The sequence below is a fragment of the Manis javanica genome, chromosome 17 (assembly GCF_040802235.1).
Source record: "Manis javanica isolate MJ-LG chromosome 17, MJ_LKY, whole genome shotgun sequence".
Lineage (NCBI taxonomy): Eukaryota > Metazoa > Chordata > Mammalia > Pholidota > Manidae > Manis > Manis javanica.
In genome coordinates this window covers 2,374,236-2,391,668 of record NC_133172.1, presented here as the reverse complement: position 1 = coordinate 2,391,668, position 17,433 = coordinate 2,374,236, and the positions used below count along the sequence as shown (strand labels likewise).

The following is a 17,433-nucleotide window of genomic DNA, read 5'->3' as shown; positions in this document are numbered from 1 at the left end:
TAATGCCCCCTTTCTTTTTCTCCGCCCTTATCCCTCCTTCCCACCCATCCTCACCAGTCCCTTTTCCTTTGGTAACTGTTAGTCCATTCTTGGGTTCTGTGATTCCGCTGCTGTTTTGTTCCTTCAGTTTTTCCTTTGTTCTTATACTCCACAGATGAGTGAAATCATTTGTATTTCTCTTTCTCCGCTTGGCTTATTTCACTGAGCATAATACCCTCCAGTTCCATCGATGCTGCTGCAAATGGTAGGATTTGCCCTCTTCTTATGGCTGAGTAATATTCCACTGTGTATATGTACCACATCTTCTTTATCCATTCATCTACCAATGGACATTTAGGTTGCTTCCAATTCTTGGCTATTGTAAATAGTGCTGCGATAAACATAGGGGTGCATCTGTCTTTTTTGAAGTTGATTGCTTCATTCTTAGGGCAAATTCCTAGGAGTGGAATTCCTGGGTCAAATGGTAAGTCTGTTTTGAGCATTTTGAGGAACCTCCATATTGCTTTCCACAGTGGTTGAAGTAATTTACATTCCCACCAGCAGTGTAGGAGGGTTCCCCTTTCTCCACAGCCTTGCCAACGTTTGTTGTTATTTGTCTTTTGGATGGTAGCCATCCTTACTGGTGTGAGGTGATATCTCATTGAAGTTTTAATTTGCATTTCTCTGATAATTAGCGATGTGGAGCATCTTTTCATGTGTCTGTTGGCCATCTGAATTTCTTTTTTGGAGAACTGTCTGTTCAGTTCCTCTGCCCATTTTTTAATTGGATTATTTGTTTTCTGTTTGTTGAGGCATGTGAGCTCTTTATATATTTTGGATGTCAAGCCTTTATCGGATCTGTCATTTACAAATATATTCTCCCATACTGTAGGGTTCCTTTTTGTTCTATTGTTGGTGTCTTGCTGTACAGAGCTTTTCAGCTTAATATAGTCCCACTTGTTCATTTTTGCTGTTGTTTTCCTTGCCCAGGGTGATATGTTCAAGAAGAGCTCACTCATGTTTATGTCTAAGAGGTCTTTGCCTATGTTTTTTTCCAAGAGTTTTATGGTTTCATGACTTACATTCAAGTCTTTGATCCATTTCGAGTTTACTTTTGTGTATGGGGTTAGACAGTGATCCAGTTTCATTCTCTTACACGTAGCTGTCCAGTTTTGCCAACACCAGCTGTTGAAGAGACTGTCATTTTCCCATTGTATGTCCATGGCTCCTTTATCAAATATTAATTGGCCATATATGTTTGGGTTAATGTCTGGAGTCTCTATTCTGTTCCACTGGTCTGTGGCTCTGTTCTTGTGCCAGTACCAAATTGTCTTGATTACTGTGGCTTTGTAGTAGAGTTTGAAGTTGGGGAGCGAGGTCCCGCCACGTTATTCTTCCTTCTCAGGATTGCTTTGGCTATTCGGGGTCGTTGGTGGTTCCATATGAATTTTTGAACTATCTGTTCCAGTTCATTGAAGAATGCTGTTGGTAATTTGATAGGGATTGCATCAAATCTGTATATTGCTTTGGGCAGAATGGCCATTTTGATTATATTAATTCTAGCCAAGAGCATGGGATGAGTTTCCATTTGTTAGTGTCCTCTTTAATTTCTCATACGGGTGTCTTGTAGTTTTCAGGGTGTAGGTCTTTCACTTCCTTGGTTAGGTTTATTCCTAGGTATTTTATTCTTTTTGATGCTCTTGTGAATGGAACTGTTTTCCTGATTTCTCTTTCTATTAGTTCATTGTTAGTGTATAGGAAAGCTACAGATTTCTCTGTGTTAATTTTGTATCCTGCAACCTTGCTGAATTCCGTTATTAGTTCTAGTAGTTTTGCAGTGGAGTCTTTAGGGTTTTTTATGTACAATATCATGTCATCCACAAATAGTGACAATTTGACTTCTTCTTTACCAATCTGGATTCCTTGTATTTCTTTGTTTTGTCTAATTGCCATGGCTAGGACGTCCAGTACTATGTTGAATAACAGTGGGGAGAGTGGGCATCCCTGTCTTGTTCCCGATCTCAGAGGAAATGCTTTCAGCCTCTCAGTGTTCAGTATGATGTTGTCTGTGGGTTTGTCATATATGGCCTTTATTATGTTGAGGTACTTGCCCTCTATGCCCATTTTGTTGAGAGTTTTTATCATGAATGGATGTTTAATTTTGTTGAATGCTTTTTCAGCATCTATAGAGATGATCATGTGGTTTTTGTCCATCTTTTTGTTGATGTGGTGGATGATGTTGATGGATTTTCGAATGTTGTACCATCCGTGCATCCCTGGGATGAGTCCCACTTGGTCATGGTGTATGATCCTCTTGATGTATTTTTGAATTCGGTTTGCATATATTTTTTTGAGAGGGCATCTGTCATATTTATTGATCAAATGGTTGTTAACAACAATACAATTCTGTATAGGGGACTCAATGCACAATTATGAATCAACCCCAAGCCTAATTCCCAACAGTCTCCAATCTTCTGAAGCATAACGAACAAGTTCTTACATGGTGAACAAGTTCTTACATAGTGAATAAGTTCTTACATGGTGAACAGTACAAGGGCAGTCATATCACAGAAACTTTCAGTTTTGATCACATATCGTGAACTATAAACAATCAAGTCAGATATGATTTGATTTTTATACTTGACTTATATGTGAATCCCACATTTCTCCCTTATTTTTTAAAATAAAATGCTGAAGTGGTAGGTAGATGCAAAATACCGGTAGAAAACCTAACAGTGTTGTAAGAGGGCAAATGTAGATGATCAGGTCTGTGCCTATAGACTAAGTGTTAATCCAAGCTAGACAAGGGTAACAAAACATCCATGGATGCAGAAGATTTCTCTCAAAACATGGGTGGTGAGGTTGTTAGCCTCACCTCTGTTGATCCGCAATTTCTCACCTGATGGCCCCCCTGCAACTGTGCCTGTCTTAGGTTGTTCCTCCCTTGAGGAATCTTACCCATCTCTGGCTAACCAGCCGTCTTCTGGGGCCATACAGGGAAATGCAAAGTTGGTAAGTGAGAGAGAAGCAATATTCTTTGAAAAGGTTAGATTTTTACTTCTTTGCAGATTTATGCCCTGTGGCTTCTATGCCCAACATTTGTCTTGAGGCATCTTTACCACTTGGAAGAATTATGATACTTGGTAATTTTCAATATGAGGCATGAATTCTACTAAAGGGTATAATTAGGAAGGAAGAAGAAAAGCTATAAAAGTAGCAGATGGAAGAAAACATGGGAAGATTGATTATTTATTTGACATAACTTCTTGTAGACTAACATCAGCATGTATAGGTTTTAACAAACTACTAATTAAATTGCATACACACATTAGCTGTATAGGAATACAGATATATAACAAAAGCAGACCTACAATTACCAGCCATATCCAGTGAAACAAAGAAAACCAGTTAGGCACCCTAGGCCATTTGTGAAAACTTATCAATGATATGATGGATATTGTCTAACTGAATTTGAATAGTTTGAGAAAAATCAGACAAATTAAAACAACACATTCCTGGGAACTGTTCACATCCCATATGTTCTTTTAACAGTAGATAGTTCCATCCCTTGACTTTTAATCTGTGCATGTCTTTGAGTTTGAGGTGAGTCTCTTGTAAGCAGCATATAGATGGGTCTTGCTTTTTTATCCATTCTATTACTCTGTGTCTTTTGATTGGTGCATTCACTCCATTTACATTTAGGGTGATTATTGAAAGATATGTTCTTATTGCTGTTGCAGGCTTTAGATTCATGGTTACCAAAGGTTCAAGGTTAGCTGGTTTACTACCTTACTGTCTCACAACTCGCTTATTGAGCTATTATAAACACAGTCTGATGATTATTTCTCTACCTTCTTATTCTTCCTCCTCCATTCTTCATATGTTGTGTGTTTTGTTCTGTGCTCTTTTTAGGGGTGCTCCCATCTGGAGCAGTCCCTCTAAGATACCCTGTAGAGGTGGTTTGTGGGAGGCAAATTCCCTCAACTTTTGCTTGTCCAGGAATTGTTTAATCCCTCCTTCATATTTAAATGATAATCATGCTGGATACAGTATCCTTGGTTCAAGGCCCTTCTGTTTCATTGCATTAAATATATCATGCCATTCTCTTCTGGCCTGTAAGGTTTCTGTTGAGAAGTCTGATGATAGCCTGATGGGTTTTCCTTTGTAGGTGACCTTTTTTCTCTCTCTGGATGCCTTTAATGCTCTGTCCTTGTCCTTGATCTTTGCCATTTTAATTATTATGTGTCTTGGTGTTGTTCTCTTTGGGTCCCTTCTCTCGGAAGTTCTGTGTGCTTCCGTAGTCTGATTAACTATTTCCTCCCCCAGTTTGGGGAGGTTCTCAGCAATTATATCTTCAAAGACACTTTCTATCCCTTTTTCTTTCTCTTCTTCTTCTTCTGGTACCCCTGTAATGCGGATATTGTTCCTTTTCGATTGGTCACACAGTTCTCTTAATATTGTTTCATTCCTGGAGATACTTTTATTTCTCTCTGCATCAGCTTCTATGCTTTCCTGTTCTCTGGTTTCTATTCCATCAATGGCCTCTTGAATCTTATTCATTCTTCTTATAAATCCTTCCAGAGTTTGTTTCACTTCTGTAATCTCCCTCCAGATGTCTGTAATCTCCCTCCAGACATCATCCCTTAGCTCTTGCATATTTCTCTGCAGCTCTGTCAGCATGTTTATGATTTTTATTTTGATTTCTTTTTCAGGGAGACTGGATTGGTCTGTCTCGGCAGATCCTCTCTCAGGTGTTGTCTGAACTCTTTTGGACTGGACTACATTTTTTTTTGCCTTTTCATGGTGATAGCAGTGGCTGTAGGCAGGTTGCGGGTGTGTCAGCTGGGAGAAGAAAGTCCTTTCCTGCTTGCTGGATGCCTAGCCCTTCTCTGCCACCTGTTTTGGTTACCCACACTCCTGGGGCAGCCACAGGGTTAATCCCCTAAGCTGCTATGGGAAGGGTCTCCATCAGAGCAGCACGGATCCCTGTGGGGTTTGGCAGGCATGCCAGGTGCACTCCTCTGTGATAGCAGTGCCCCTTCCGGACAGCTGTGTGGCAGCAGCGGCCTTAGGGTCTGGCCCAGTTGGCTGTGCAGTGGGCTGGGATTCCGGTCAGCTGCTGGGAGTATGCCTGCTCCCTCTGGCTCTGCTGCAGGTGCATGCGGGGCCCTCCCACGTGGACGTCTCCAGTACTACTCTGGCTCTACTGCCACCAGAGTGCATGAGCCACACCCAGGCTGTTCAGTTGCTGCTGCTGTGGGCTCACACATGCCTCTCCTGGTCCCCTCTGGCACCATTCTAATATGCTTTTGGATCCCTTCATTGTAGGTTTCATTTCACATTCAGTATTCTTAAGCATTTGTATCTCATTCCCGAATTCCTCCCTGATTTCTTGAATATTCTTCTGTAGCTCCATGAGCATGTTTATGATTTTTATTTTGAAACCCATTTCAGGAAGATTTATAAATTCAGTTTCACTAAGATCTCTTTCTTCTGTTTGTGGGATTTTGGTTTGAACCTGGTTCCTTTGACGTTTCAACTTTGTAGGTGGCACCCTCTACTGCCCAGAAGCTCTACTCTCTGCTGATTCTCAGCCTGTGGAGTGGTGACGGGGGTCACAGGTGAGTGGCACTGGTGCCTATTGGGAAGAAAGTGGTCTTTCCTGCTTCCTGGCTGCAGAGCCATCTCCACTGCCAGGGCCAGTGGGTCAAGCATGCAAGTGGAAGCTTCTGTGCTTTGCAATTGTTGTTGCCATAAGTGGTGCTACCCTCCGGATGGCCTGGCACAATAGTTGGGATAGTCAGTTTGCAAGCCGATGCTAGCCAGGAGGAAGGTGAGGCAGGCTGTGTATCATGGTGGGTGGCACCAGAGCTGCATAGTTAATGAGGGAATGGAGCACCTGAGATTCCTGAATGTTCCCAACCTGCTGGGTCTGGAAAATTTTCTCCACCTGTTCTTTCTCCTGAGCAGGAAGTTCAGTGCAATCCCTGTCCCTTTTCCACCCATGTCACCATTAGGAAGTCTCTAAGACTGCCTGCCTTTCTTTGGTCCCAGAGTGGCTGGATGTGGAACCTGTTTTCCACAGGCAGCTGGAATCTCCATCTCTCCAAGTATTCTGCCTGTGTCAGCACTCCAACCCCAGTAATCTCCAGAACACCATGTAATGTAGGTTTGTTCTCCCAGAACAGACCTCCAGGGCTGGTTGTTCCACAGTCCTAGGCCTCCACCCCCTCCCTACTCTGTTTCCCTTCCTCTGTCCATTGAGCTGCAGTGGGAGAAGGCATTTTGTCTCTCTGGATCATGGCTTTGGTACATTACCCTTTTCCTTGAGTTAAGCTGACATCCCCAATAGTAGACAGTCTGCTGCAGACTTCTTTCCTGTTGTTCTTTCAGGATTTGATGGATTTGTTATATCTTCATATTATATATGGTTTTGGGAGGAGGTTTCTGTTTCACCTCTCATTCCATCATCTTTAATCACTCCACCAATTCTATAAAAATTTTCTCTTGTATTGAAATTGTAAATGGTTTTTTTTCATAATTATTTCTGCAAGTTCAGTATTATTATACAGAAACGCAACATTTTAGTGTGCAGAAACGTGTAGCGATATTGTATCCTGCACCTTTACTGAATTCCTTTCTTAATTTTAATTAAGTTTTTTTGGTGGAGTTTTAGTTTTCTAATTATAGCATGTCATCTGCAAATGGTGACACTTTTACTTCCCCCATACCAATTTGCATGTCTGTTATTTCTTTCTCTGGTCTGAGTGCTGTGGCTGGGATTTCCAGGATCATGTTGAGTGACAGTGGTGGGAGTGGCCATCCTGGCGTGGCTCAGCTTCTCACCACTCACTGTGCTGAGTGGAGAGTTTTTCATGTCTGGGCCTTAGTATGTTGAGCTACGTTTCCTTGGTACCCTCTCTGGTGACAGCTTTTATGGGTGAATTTTGAATTTATTAAAAGCTTTTTCTTCAACTGTTGAGATGATCATGTGATGTTTATCCTTTCTTCTGTTAATGAGGTGTATCACATTTATGAATTTGCAGATATTGAGCCATCCTTGCATCCCTTATGTAAATCCTACTTGGCTGTGTGCAATGATCCTTTTAGTGTCCTTTTGAATTTAGTATGCTAATATTTTTCTTGATATTTTCTGGGTGTACATTCCTATGGATATTGGTCTTTAATTTTCTTTTGTGTAGTATCTTTGTTAGATTAAGGTATTGTAATAATACTGGTCTCAAATAATGAATGTGGAATCATTCCTTCCTGTTATTATTTGAAATAGTTTGAGAATGTTATGGAAAGATACTAATTTTAATGGATGGATTCTGCCACAACACAGTGTTATCGTAACTCCACATGCTCTTTGGGAACACCCTTGTCTTCTCTGAACAATCATTTATCACAAGGAGATGCTGTTCCACCACATATTTCCTTCTCCTGGAGAATGATGATTATAACTAGGAACAGTAATGAGTATATTAAAAGATGCAGAGATGATGTATTTAGAGGGGGAGAACCCTGCAGCAGTTACCTCAATGAGTTCAAAAGGAAGAGGAGAACAGTGGGGGAGTCATGGTGCAGAACGGCTGCTGTGCTGCATTCCGGATGTTCTGAGTGATTAGAGCTTTCACTCCAGCCACACAGCTAAACGTAGGTAAACATCATTGCCCGAAAGCAGTGTAAGGTGAATAATAAACGTTTGAGGGCATCAAGAGAATCCTGGTAACAATGGCACCGTGGGAATCTGATGTCCCGTCATATTCCCTGTACTGGCTGGCTCAGTGTGCCCTTCTGCTGTGACAGAGTCACCGTGCTTAAAGGACTGTCCTCAAGAGACCATAACTTAATGACAAACTACAGAATGGAGAAAGAATTTGTGAATCTTATACACACAGGGATCAATATACAGATTATATATTTTTGAACACCTCATAAATGAACGACAGCAACCCAATATGAAAATGGACCATGAGCATCAGTAGCTGATTCTCCAAAAATATACAAATTGCCAGCACGTGCATAGAAATACGCTCAACATCATTGCATACTGGGTAAACGCAAGGGAAAACCACATGTATATGCTACTTCATACCTGCTTGATTGGCTGTAATCCAACATAGAAAATCAGTTTTGGAGAGAGTGTGGAAAAACTGGCACCTTTGTGCATTGGTGGTGGGAACATGAAATGATGCAGGAGCTTTGCAATAACAGTTTGGTGATTGACCAAATGGCTATGCACAGAAGTACCACATGAGAAAGAAATTTCACTCTTAGGTATGTGTCCCAAAGAATTCAAAGCAGTGAATTCCCAGATATTTCTACATCAGTGTTCAAAATCGTGTTATTTTCAATAGTCTAAAGGTGGAAACAAAACAACTGTTCATGCACAGATGAATGTGTAAACAAAATGTCATGTATATAAATAAAATTGTTCCAGTTTCAACCACAAAAGTGAATCAAGGTTTCATGTGTGCTACAAATTGGAGTGACGTTGAAAACATTTTTCTGACTTAGACAATGCAGACATGGACGGACAAACACTGTGTGAATCTGGTCATGGGAAGCACCAGGCCAGGCACATGCAAGGGAGTTAAAAGAGCAGAGGGACAGCTGAGAGCAAGAAGAGGCGGGATTTATTCTTTAATGGGCCCCAGCTGGTTGGGGATGATGAAAGCCCTGGGCACAGAGAGTGCTGAGGCTCACAGATGTTGTAAGTGTATTTAATGCCAAAGACATGCACTTAGAAATGGTCAAGTCATGAATATGATATTCTGCACAGTCACAAACAAGGACAAATTATAAAAGCAGTTAACTGGTAAATGATTACTAAGTATAATATCAGGGCTGATACAGGAGCTGACATCTATGTATTTAATATTTCAAGAATGATTTCTAACAATTTAAGAGCGAAGCCTGGGAGTTCTGGGGTCCCTAAGGACCAGCAGGAAGGGGCTCACAGTGGGGAAACACAAAGCCAAAACATTACATGTCTGTATCAGCCAGAGCTGAAGGTCTAAAAAGACAGTGATGTAAAAAGTGAAAACCAAATTCATCATGTAGAAGACGACGAAGGTGACCACCAGCATCAGGATGGTGTGGGCGGCTCTGGTCTCTGGGGGGCAGCTGTGTTGGCCCTTGGGGGTGTGAATATGCTGCACCCTCTGGTGATGTCTGCGTAGGAGACCCACCATTGAGCCGCTGGCCCAGACCATGAGGCCAATAAATATGGCATCTGGACATGATGACACAATGCCAATTCTGGTGCTGGGAAATGAAGATGAGCAAAACCACCTGCCCTGTGTGTCGGTATCATTTCCCGTGTTCTGTGCACTAGTGACTTTCAAGGGAATATAGGTATTTGTTAAGGCAGCAAACACCCAGCAGACACAGCAGGAAGGACCAGGGACCCTGGGGGCACTCCTGAGCATCATCCGCTCGGCTCTCCCAGGGATGAGTGTGAAAAACTGGCAGGTGCTCAGGACACAGGTGTAGCACAGGGTGGAGCTGCGAGCCACTCTCTGTGTATAATATACAACTTTACACCCAAGACTGGACAGGGGATTGCTCAAAAGAAAAGCTGCCATTGTGTGGGGAATCCCAGAGGACAGAAGAGCCAGGAGATTGGCCAAGGCCATGTGGATGAGAACCACGTGTGTGGGTCTCTGCTTGTGGCCACGCAAGACTGGGGCGACATTGTAGAAAAAGAGGGTGACATTGGCCAGTGTCCCAAATCCAATCTGTAACAGAAAGGTGGTTTTCAGAGCCACGTTCCCTGTAGTTTGTAGGGTATCTTTATCAAAAAGCATGGAGAGGGCTTCAGGGAGGCCTGGAGACAAAGGGGGCTGTGTTGGTGGTAACGTCAGCAGCCTTCTTATACAACCAGCATTGGAAACGGATCCTTTCCCTTTCTTCTCCTGCAAAGGTAGACACTTCGTCCTCTGTAGAGATGGCTTTACCTGGAGGACATACACCTGATGCCTGTTACTATTTACAACAATATAATTTTGTATTTATTTAACTTTATTTTCTGGTTTTCCAAAATGTACAGTCCTTGAAATTAGGAACCGTCTGTGGTGATCCACCTACTGCTGTTCAAAAGGTGCTCACAGCCTGTCCCGAGTGTGACTGTGCCCCAAGGGACAAGGGCACGTGGTGCTCCCCTGACAGACCCTGGTCACCCTGCCTATTATGCGGATGGCTCACGTACCACCATGAAGTGGAGAGTTCAGAAATATTGCTGAGATTGTAATTAGTTATGAAACTAATTTCGTTACACACTTTGGAACCATAATCCATAGAGTGATCAGATACAAAATAAGTTTACAAAATCAGTAGCTCTTTCTGCTCTCTGGCTTTTCATGTAATGTGCCCAGAACTCACCACTACATTATAACAATAGTTTAACAACCAAAAATATGATAATTCTTGGATCCCTAACAGAGTTGAGGACCCAAGGGACATCATGCCTTGGTGCTGTGAGAGAGGGGAACTGAATAGAGGCCATCAAGGCTTCCTGGATCGGAGACCCTGAGAGGAGACCACCACCAGAGTTGTGGTGGGGGTAGGGAAGCCCACCCTGTACTCTGCAAAGGGCTGGGGGCTCAGTGTGTAAAGTCTGAGTCCAAGATTCTTCAGGGAGACCAAGTAATGAGGGACGAGCTCATTTTGTGAGTTTCACCTCCAGGAGCTGCACCAGTTCCCTCAGCAGATATCAGAGAAATTCCCCTTGTGCTTTTGGCACAGGCGGCGTGAAACCACTTTTAGAAAACAGGAGAGCGTTGAGTTCTCCTTAATAACAGATGCCCCAGGACACTGCTGCCTGGGGCCTCACCCGCTGGGGTGTGATCAGAGTCCACTGCCCTGGGGAAGGGGACACCCAGGCCCAGCCCTTGTAGCCATCCTGTCCTGCCTACAGGGGACAAGGCTGAGAGGTGCCTGTGCAGTTCACAGCCCGGGGGCACACGCTCCCCGGTCACTGAGGCCTCATCCCAGCAGCACAGGTGGTACCTTCACACAACACCTCCCACACATCTGAAAGGATTATGAGAGAAGTTCCTCAACCCTCCACATCAGGTCCACCAGGAGTAACAGTGACAAGGCAGACTAAAAGGCACAGTAACAATGGTTTGGAACACGGAGATCGCCTTAGGTGCAGATGTGGAGGAATGTCAGATTATCAGACCAACGTTTAAAGCGCCTGTAACTGAGATGCCATGAGCTCTGATGGGTGAAGCACACAGCACGTGAGAAGGGCTGTTAACTGAGCAGAGGAAGGGAAGGCTAACAACCAAGACAAAATAATGGAGAAAGCAAAACACTGTAAGAGAAACCACAGGGCCCGTGATGGGCCTGTGCATAGACTGAAGATGCCTGAGGCACGTACCACTGAGTGTAAGGACGTGTTGACAGAAACTCCCAAACTGGAAAACAAACAGAAGAGAGATGAGAGAAAACACAGGTCGGAATATCCCCGGACTGTGGGATGAACACCGAGGGGTAACTCTGCGTAGCTGGACTTGCAGAGAAGGAGCAGCAGAGACACACAAGCGCACAGCGACAGCGGATTCCCCCCCGGGATGTCAGCACCGCAGCCGAGCCGAGGGACGCCCTGCAAACACCAAGCAGGAGAAATGCAATGAAAACAGAAACCAACACAAAACAAAACCCCCTCAACTCCCTCCACAGATAACATTGGAACGTGGGGGACATCGTGGATTAAAACACTTCTTTAAAATGTAAGAGAAAAAAAACAACTTTCCTACAAAACAGCATGGAGAGGATTTACATCCAATTGCTCCGTGGACACCATGCGAGCAGAGGGGAGTGGAGGGAAATACTAGCGGTGAGACAAAAACCCCACCAACACGGTCCCTGGGCCCTGTGAAATTATCCACCAAAAACGAAGGAGAAGTAAAGGCTCAAAGTCAAACGGGGTTTGGTGCCCTGGGCCTGCCGCGCAGGACGGTGCAGGAAGCCCTTTGGAGGCAGGAAGATGCCGTGGGTCAGAGGCGGGTCTACACAGAGAAAGGAGGGCGTTGGAAGGGAAAAATGAGTTAAAGTAGAATGCTTACATTTCCTACTGTTAATGTTAGTGAGAAGTTGGCTCAAAGTAACACCATCCGCGATGCGTGAGCCTGGGTTCCCTGTTTGCTGAGCGTCCTTACCCGCCCTGACGGCCCCAGCGCTGCCTCCCCGCCTTCCCCCGATCAGCCCCTGCTGGACAGACTCCTAGGAATTGTCATTTCTCAGACTCTCTTTACTGCAGGGCCCTGAGCAGTTCCATTATCTCTGGGGTGGATGGTCAGCTCCTCTGTGGGAGCAGAGCTGACTCTCAGCCCCGATTCCACACACCCTCTGGCCTCCGGCCAGGCCCCTGACTCCCGAGAACACAGGTGGCCCCTGCCCATCTCCACGTTGCCCAGCCACCTTCCTCTAGGCTGAGGGTCCCTGGGAAGGGTTTTGGTCACACTGACGTGGTGCATAATATGGGCACACACATCGCCCACACGCAGGGCTTCACTTTAAACCAGCCATCCGGGCAGAAGGCAGACATGCCTGCCCTGCACAGACCCTGAGTGATCTCCTCCACCATTACACAGGCCCCAGCACAGCCAGAGCCAGGGGCCCCCATGGAAGGTGGCCTGTGCTGTCCCGGGACCCCACACCCAGGGCCTGCTACCCAGGGGCCGTCTCCACCCACAGGCACGGGGAACACCGTGCACAGGTCACTCCCCGTGTCCTTGGGCGAGTGAGTGTGAACCGTTCGGGAGAAAACGGGGGACTCTGAAGCCCTACCTCCACCACTTTCCTGAGGACACAGCTGTGCTTCCACTAAAATGAACCAAAGGGCATGTGTCTGTCCTGTGAGCACCGTTTGCCCCATTAGCCTCCTGTCGTCTCTGGGGTTGTGACTGCAGCATATGCATCTTGGGGGACAGACATTCAGACAAATATGCTTGGCCCAGGGCACATTCCACCATATTTCCAGCTACAGTGAAATTAGTCATCTCAGAGGTTATGGGTCAAATTCCTATTTCTCATTAAATAAGAGCCCTGTACATGGCTTATTTCCAACATTCACACCATTTTCAAAATAAACCTCTTCTCATCTCTCTATAACTTCATTCTCCGCCTGCCCCTCAGCTTCAGGAAGCACAGAGGCGGTTTCCCAGTTCAAATCCAGAGATAAATACATGAGCAACACTTACACACAACACAACACACACAGGAACCCCACAGACACCTGGGCAGAAATCCCTCAGATGCTGCATCCCCCCAAATGGGATTTCGAAGAGGAAAATGTGTGCCCACCATCCTCCTGCCCATTCAGGCCAGAAGGGCAGCAGAGCACCTGGCCGGGTGGCCTGTGCTATCCTGGGACCCCAGGTCAGGCTCTGTGTCCTTCCTGGGGAGACCACTCCCTGCTGGCTCCCTGACCGCCGGGAGGCACCTACCTGCAGGCTCTGCTCCTGAGCTTCTGCAGGGACGTCACTCAGGAGGGGCCGTACTTATAGGGCAGGGCTCCCGGACCTGACGTCCCCACGGGGGCGCCTTACCACGTCCTGGCTAGTCCTGGAGACACCGTCTGCTCGGAGGCTCAGGGCGTCTCCAGCGAGCAGCGAATCCCACCCCAGTGCCGTCACCCTCCAGCCTGGCGGGCGATTAGTGACAAGTGCTGGCAATTACTGAAAAGTCTCCGTGAGCAGCTGAGCAGAGAGAAAGTTTCCCGTTCCCGTGGGGGCATCCGGTCAGGGTGGAAGCGGTAACCGGGTGGCAGACACGCAGTGCACAGGGGCCCCCCTCACTGTGTCCTGTGCTTCCCCTCCGGGTCTGTCCCCGTCCCAGACGCGATCCACAGGGCGAGCTCGCTGATCATCAGCATATGATCTGGGGGCTGGTCGTCCCAGGAGGTTGGGGTCCTCGGTCCTCGCTCCTTAACAGTTTGAGACTGAGATTCCCCCCCGGGCGCAGTGGCCATGGTCCCCCTCCTGCTCCCCTCACTGCTCTGCACCCCAATCCCACCAGGGGGAAGGCGGTCCTGTCCTAAGAAATGTCCTGGGAACTGCGCTTAACCATTTCAAAAGGAGACAACACACTATCCTGAGAATGCTTTTCTTGTTACGGGTGTGGCCCCTCTTTTATATTAATTCTGAATTAGAACGGGAGGGGTGTGTTTTGTGGTGAATGTGCAGAGACTGTCCCACCAAATACTTAGCAACAGTTCAGTCCTCAGGACACGGACATGGCTGGTTTCAAATACGTTTACTCACGTGTGTACAAGGGCCTCTTACTTTGATAAAGAAATTAATGAAACCTACTCAGAAGTGTTTCCTCATATCACACTCACTGGATCAGAATCCTGTCCTCGCAGTGTTTTCTCAATGACCGGCATTTCCGCGTATAAGTTTGGTTTCACTTACATGTGTTTTCTCTGAAAACAAAACAAAACCAAATGAACAGAACAGCAGGTGAATCAGACGCAGAGAGGCGACCGGTGGTTACCACGGGGGCGGGTCCGCGTCGGGGGCAACACAGGCAGAGGCGATACGGGGGCACAGAGTGTCAGTCATGATATAAATCAGTCACGGGGGTGAACGTGCAGCACGGAGAACGCAGCCGGGGATTCCGTCACATCTTCCTGTGCTGACGGGTGGCATCCTCACTAGCTGTGGTGAGGACTGAATAATGTGGAAAACAGTGAAACCACCACGTGGTACATTTTAAACCAATATAATATTGTGTATCAACTCTAATAAAAATATGTATTAAAAAACCTGTATAAAAAGAGGTTTGGTAAGTAAGTCCCAGGCCTCTCCCTGACGTGCGCACCTCCTTGCACACGCTCCCCTGCTCCACAGGAACGTCACCCGCATTCTTTAGATTCCGGTTAACGTGCTCTGGGCATGTGACCTTCTCCTGGGACCTGGCAGTGCTTGTAGCTATCGCTTCATCTGTATGCACCCCCTGGCCTTCAGACGCGCCTGCCTGTCACTGTTCTTACAAATAATCTCCCACTCAAGCTACAGACACAGCCCTGCCAGCCAGCCCTGCTTTCCCTCTGAATGCCCCTGAAACAAACGCTTCCTCCTGCACACACCTGATTGTCTCCATAAAAATCCTGTCCCCCCAGCTTGTTGCCTGGCGACGTCCTTCCTGACCACCATGCACCCACACCCCTGCTCTACTGTCAGTGGGGGCACATGCCCTTACCACCCTAAAGGGAACCCTCTGACCCAGCACCTGAGCCTCCAACTCAGGGATCAGCTGTTTCTCTCCTGAGGTCAGGCTGCTTGTGTTTTTAAACAAAGTTTTATTGGAACACAGCCCCACTGGTTTTTCCATTGTCGTCTGGCTGCTTGCACCCAGGAAGGCAGCATTGGGTGGGTGTGACAGGGACCACGTGGCCCTTGAGCCTAGGATGTTCCCACGTGACTGGAAAGTTTGCTGCCTGCCCTTCTCTGTACCCTGTGGGGCCTCTCTGGCCGCCACCCGCCTCATCTGAGAGCCCAGTGTCCCCAGGGCTGGGACAAGCACTCTCTGCCCCAGGGTCTCCAACACGCTTTTCACTGAGGGATTTTTTTTCCTGTCTTTTGTTTTGGCTTGAGTATGTCCTCATGCTTTTCGTCTACCTTAAGGACTAATTATTTACCTTGATGAGTCATTCTCACTATTTTATGTCAGCTTGAATATTTATAATATTTACAACAATATTTTATATTTATCCTTAAAATATACATTTTCTGGTTTTTTAACTGAAGTGTAGTTGATGTAATATTTTTCCAATTTAGGTGTCCCACATAGTGTTTAATAATATTAATTTCCATGTATTGGTATCTTCTTTAATTTCTCTCATGAATGTCTTGTAGGTTTCAGGGTATAGGTCTTTCACTTCCTTGGTTAGGTTGAATCCTACGTATTTATTCTTTTTGATGCAATTGTGAATGGAATTGTTTTCTTGATTTCTCTCTCTGCTAGTTTATTGTTAGTATACAGGAATGCAACAGATTTCTGTATATTAATTTTGTATCCTGCAACTTTGCTGAATTCAGTTGTTAGTTCTAGTAGTTTTGGGGTGTATTATTTTGGGTTTTCTACATAAAATATCATGTCATCTGCAAACAGTGACAGTTTAACTTCTTCCTAACCAATCTGGATGCCTTTTATTTCTTTGTGTTGTCTGATTGCCGTGGCCAGTACCTCCAGAACAACGTTGAACAGAAGTGGGAAGAGTGGGCAGCCATGTCTTGTTCCTGATCTTAAAGGAAAATATTTCAGATTCTCATCATTAAGTATGATGTTGGCTGTGGGTTTGTCATATATGGCCTTTATTATGTTGAGGTACTTGCCCTCTATACCCATTTTGTTGAGAGTTTTTATCGTGAATGGATGTTGAATTTTGTCGAATGCTTTTTCAGCATCTATGGAGATGATCATGTGGTTTTTGTCCTTCTTTTTGTTGATGTGGTGGGTGATGTTGATGGATTTTCAAATATTGTACCATCCTTGCATCCCTGGAATAAATCCTACTTGATCATGATGGATGTTCTTTTTGATGTATTTCTAATTCTACTTGCTAATATTTTGTTGAGTATTTTTGCATCTGTGTTTATCAGGGATATTGGTCTGTCATTTTCTTTTACTGTGGTGTCTTGGCCTGGTTTTGATACGGGAGTGATACTGGCCTCCTAGAAGGAGTTTGGGAGTATCCCCTCCTCCTCTGCTTTCTGAAAACTGTTAAGGAGGATGGGTATTAGGTCTTCACTAAGTGTTTGATGAAATTCAGCAGTGCAGACATCTGTTCCAGGAATTTCGTTCTTAGGTGGTTTTTGATTACCAATTCAATTTCGTTGCTGGTAATTGGTGTGTTCAGATTTTGTTTCTTCCTGGGTCAGCCTTGGAAGGTTGTGTTTTTCTAGAAAGTGGTCCATTTCTTGTAGGTTATCCAATTCGGTCGCATACAATTTTTCACAGTATTTTCTAATAATTCTTTGTATTTCTGTGGTGTCCGTAGTGATTTTTCCTTTCTCATTTCTGATTCTGTCTGTGTGTAGACTCTTTTTTTTCTTGATAAGTCTGACTATTGGTTTATCTGTTTTGTTTATTTTCTCGAAAACCAGCTACTGCTTTCATTGAGTCTTTCTGTTTTATTCTTCTCAATATTATTTATTTCTGCTCTAATCTTTATTATGTCCCTCCTTCTTCTGACTTTGGGCCTCATTTGTTCTTCTTTTTCTCTTTTCATTAATTATAAATTTAGTCTGTTCATATGGGATTGTTCTTCTTTCTGAGGGAGGCCTGTACTGCAATATACTTACCTCTCAGCACAGCATTTGCTGCATCCCACAGATTCTGCAGTGTTGAGTTACTGTTGTCATTTGTCTCCTTGTATTGTTTCATCTCTATTTTAATTTGGTCATTGATGTAGTGATTATATAGGAGCATGTTGCT

General features: G+C 45.0%; 1 protein-coding gene across 1 annotated transcript; it reads right to left on the bottom strand.

Annotated features, from left to right (window-relative positions):
* Window positions 1–8,700: 8,700 nt before the first annotated feature.
* LOC108403450 (vomeronasal type-1 receptor 1-like) lies at window positions 8,701–10,671 on the bottom strand. The gene has a single exon (XM_037026038.2). The coding sequence runs from the start codon at window positions 9,789–9,791 to the stop codon at window positions 8,886–8,888; it is 906 nt and encodes a 301-aa protein (XP_036881933.2). The 5' UTR covers window positions 9,792–10,671; the 3' UTR covers window positions 8,701–8,885.
* Window positions 10,672–17,433: the final 6,762 nt, after the last annotated feature.

Bases quoted from the DNA above. Each gene is read 5' to 3' on its own strand.
- LOC108403450 (XM_037026038.2), bottom strand. From the start codon at position 9,791: ATGCTTTTTGATAAAGATACCCTACAAACTACAGGGAACGTGGCTCTG.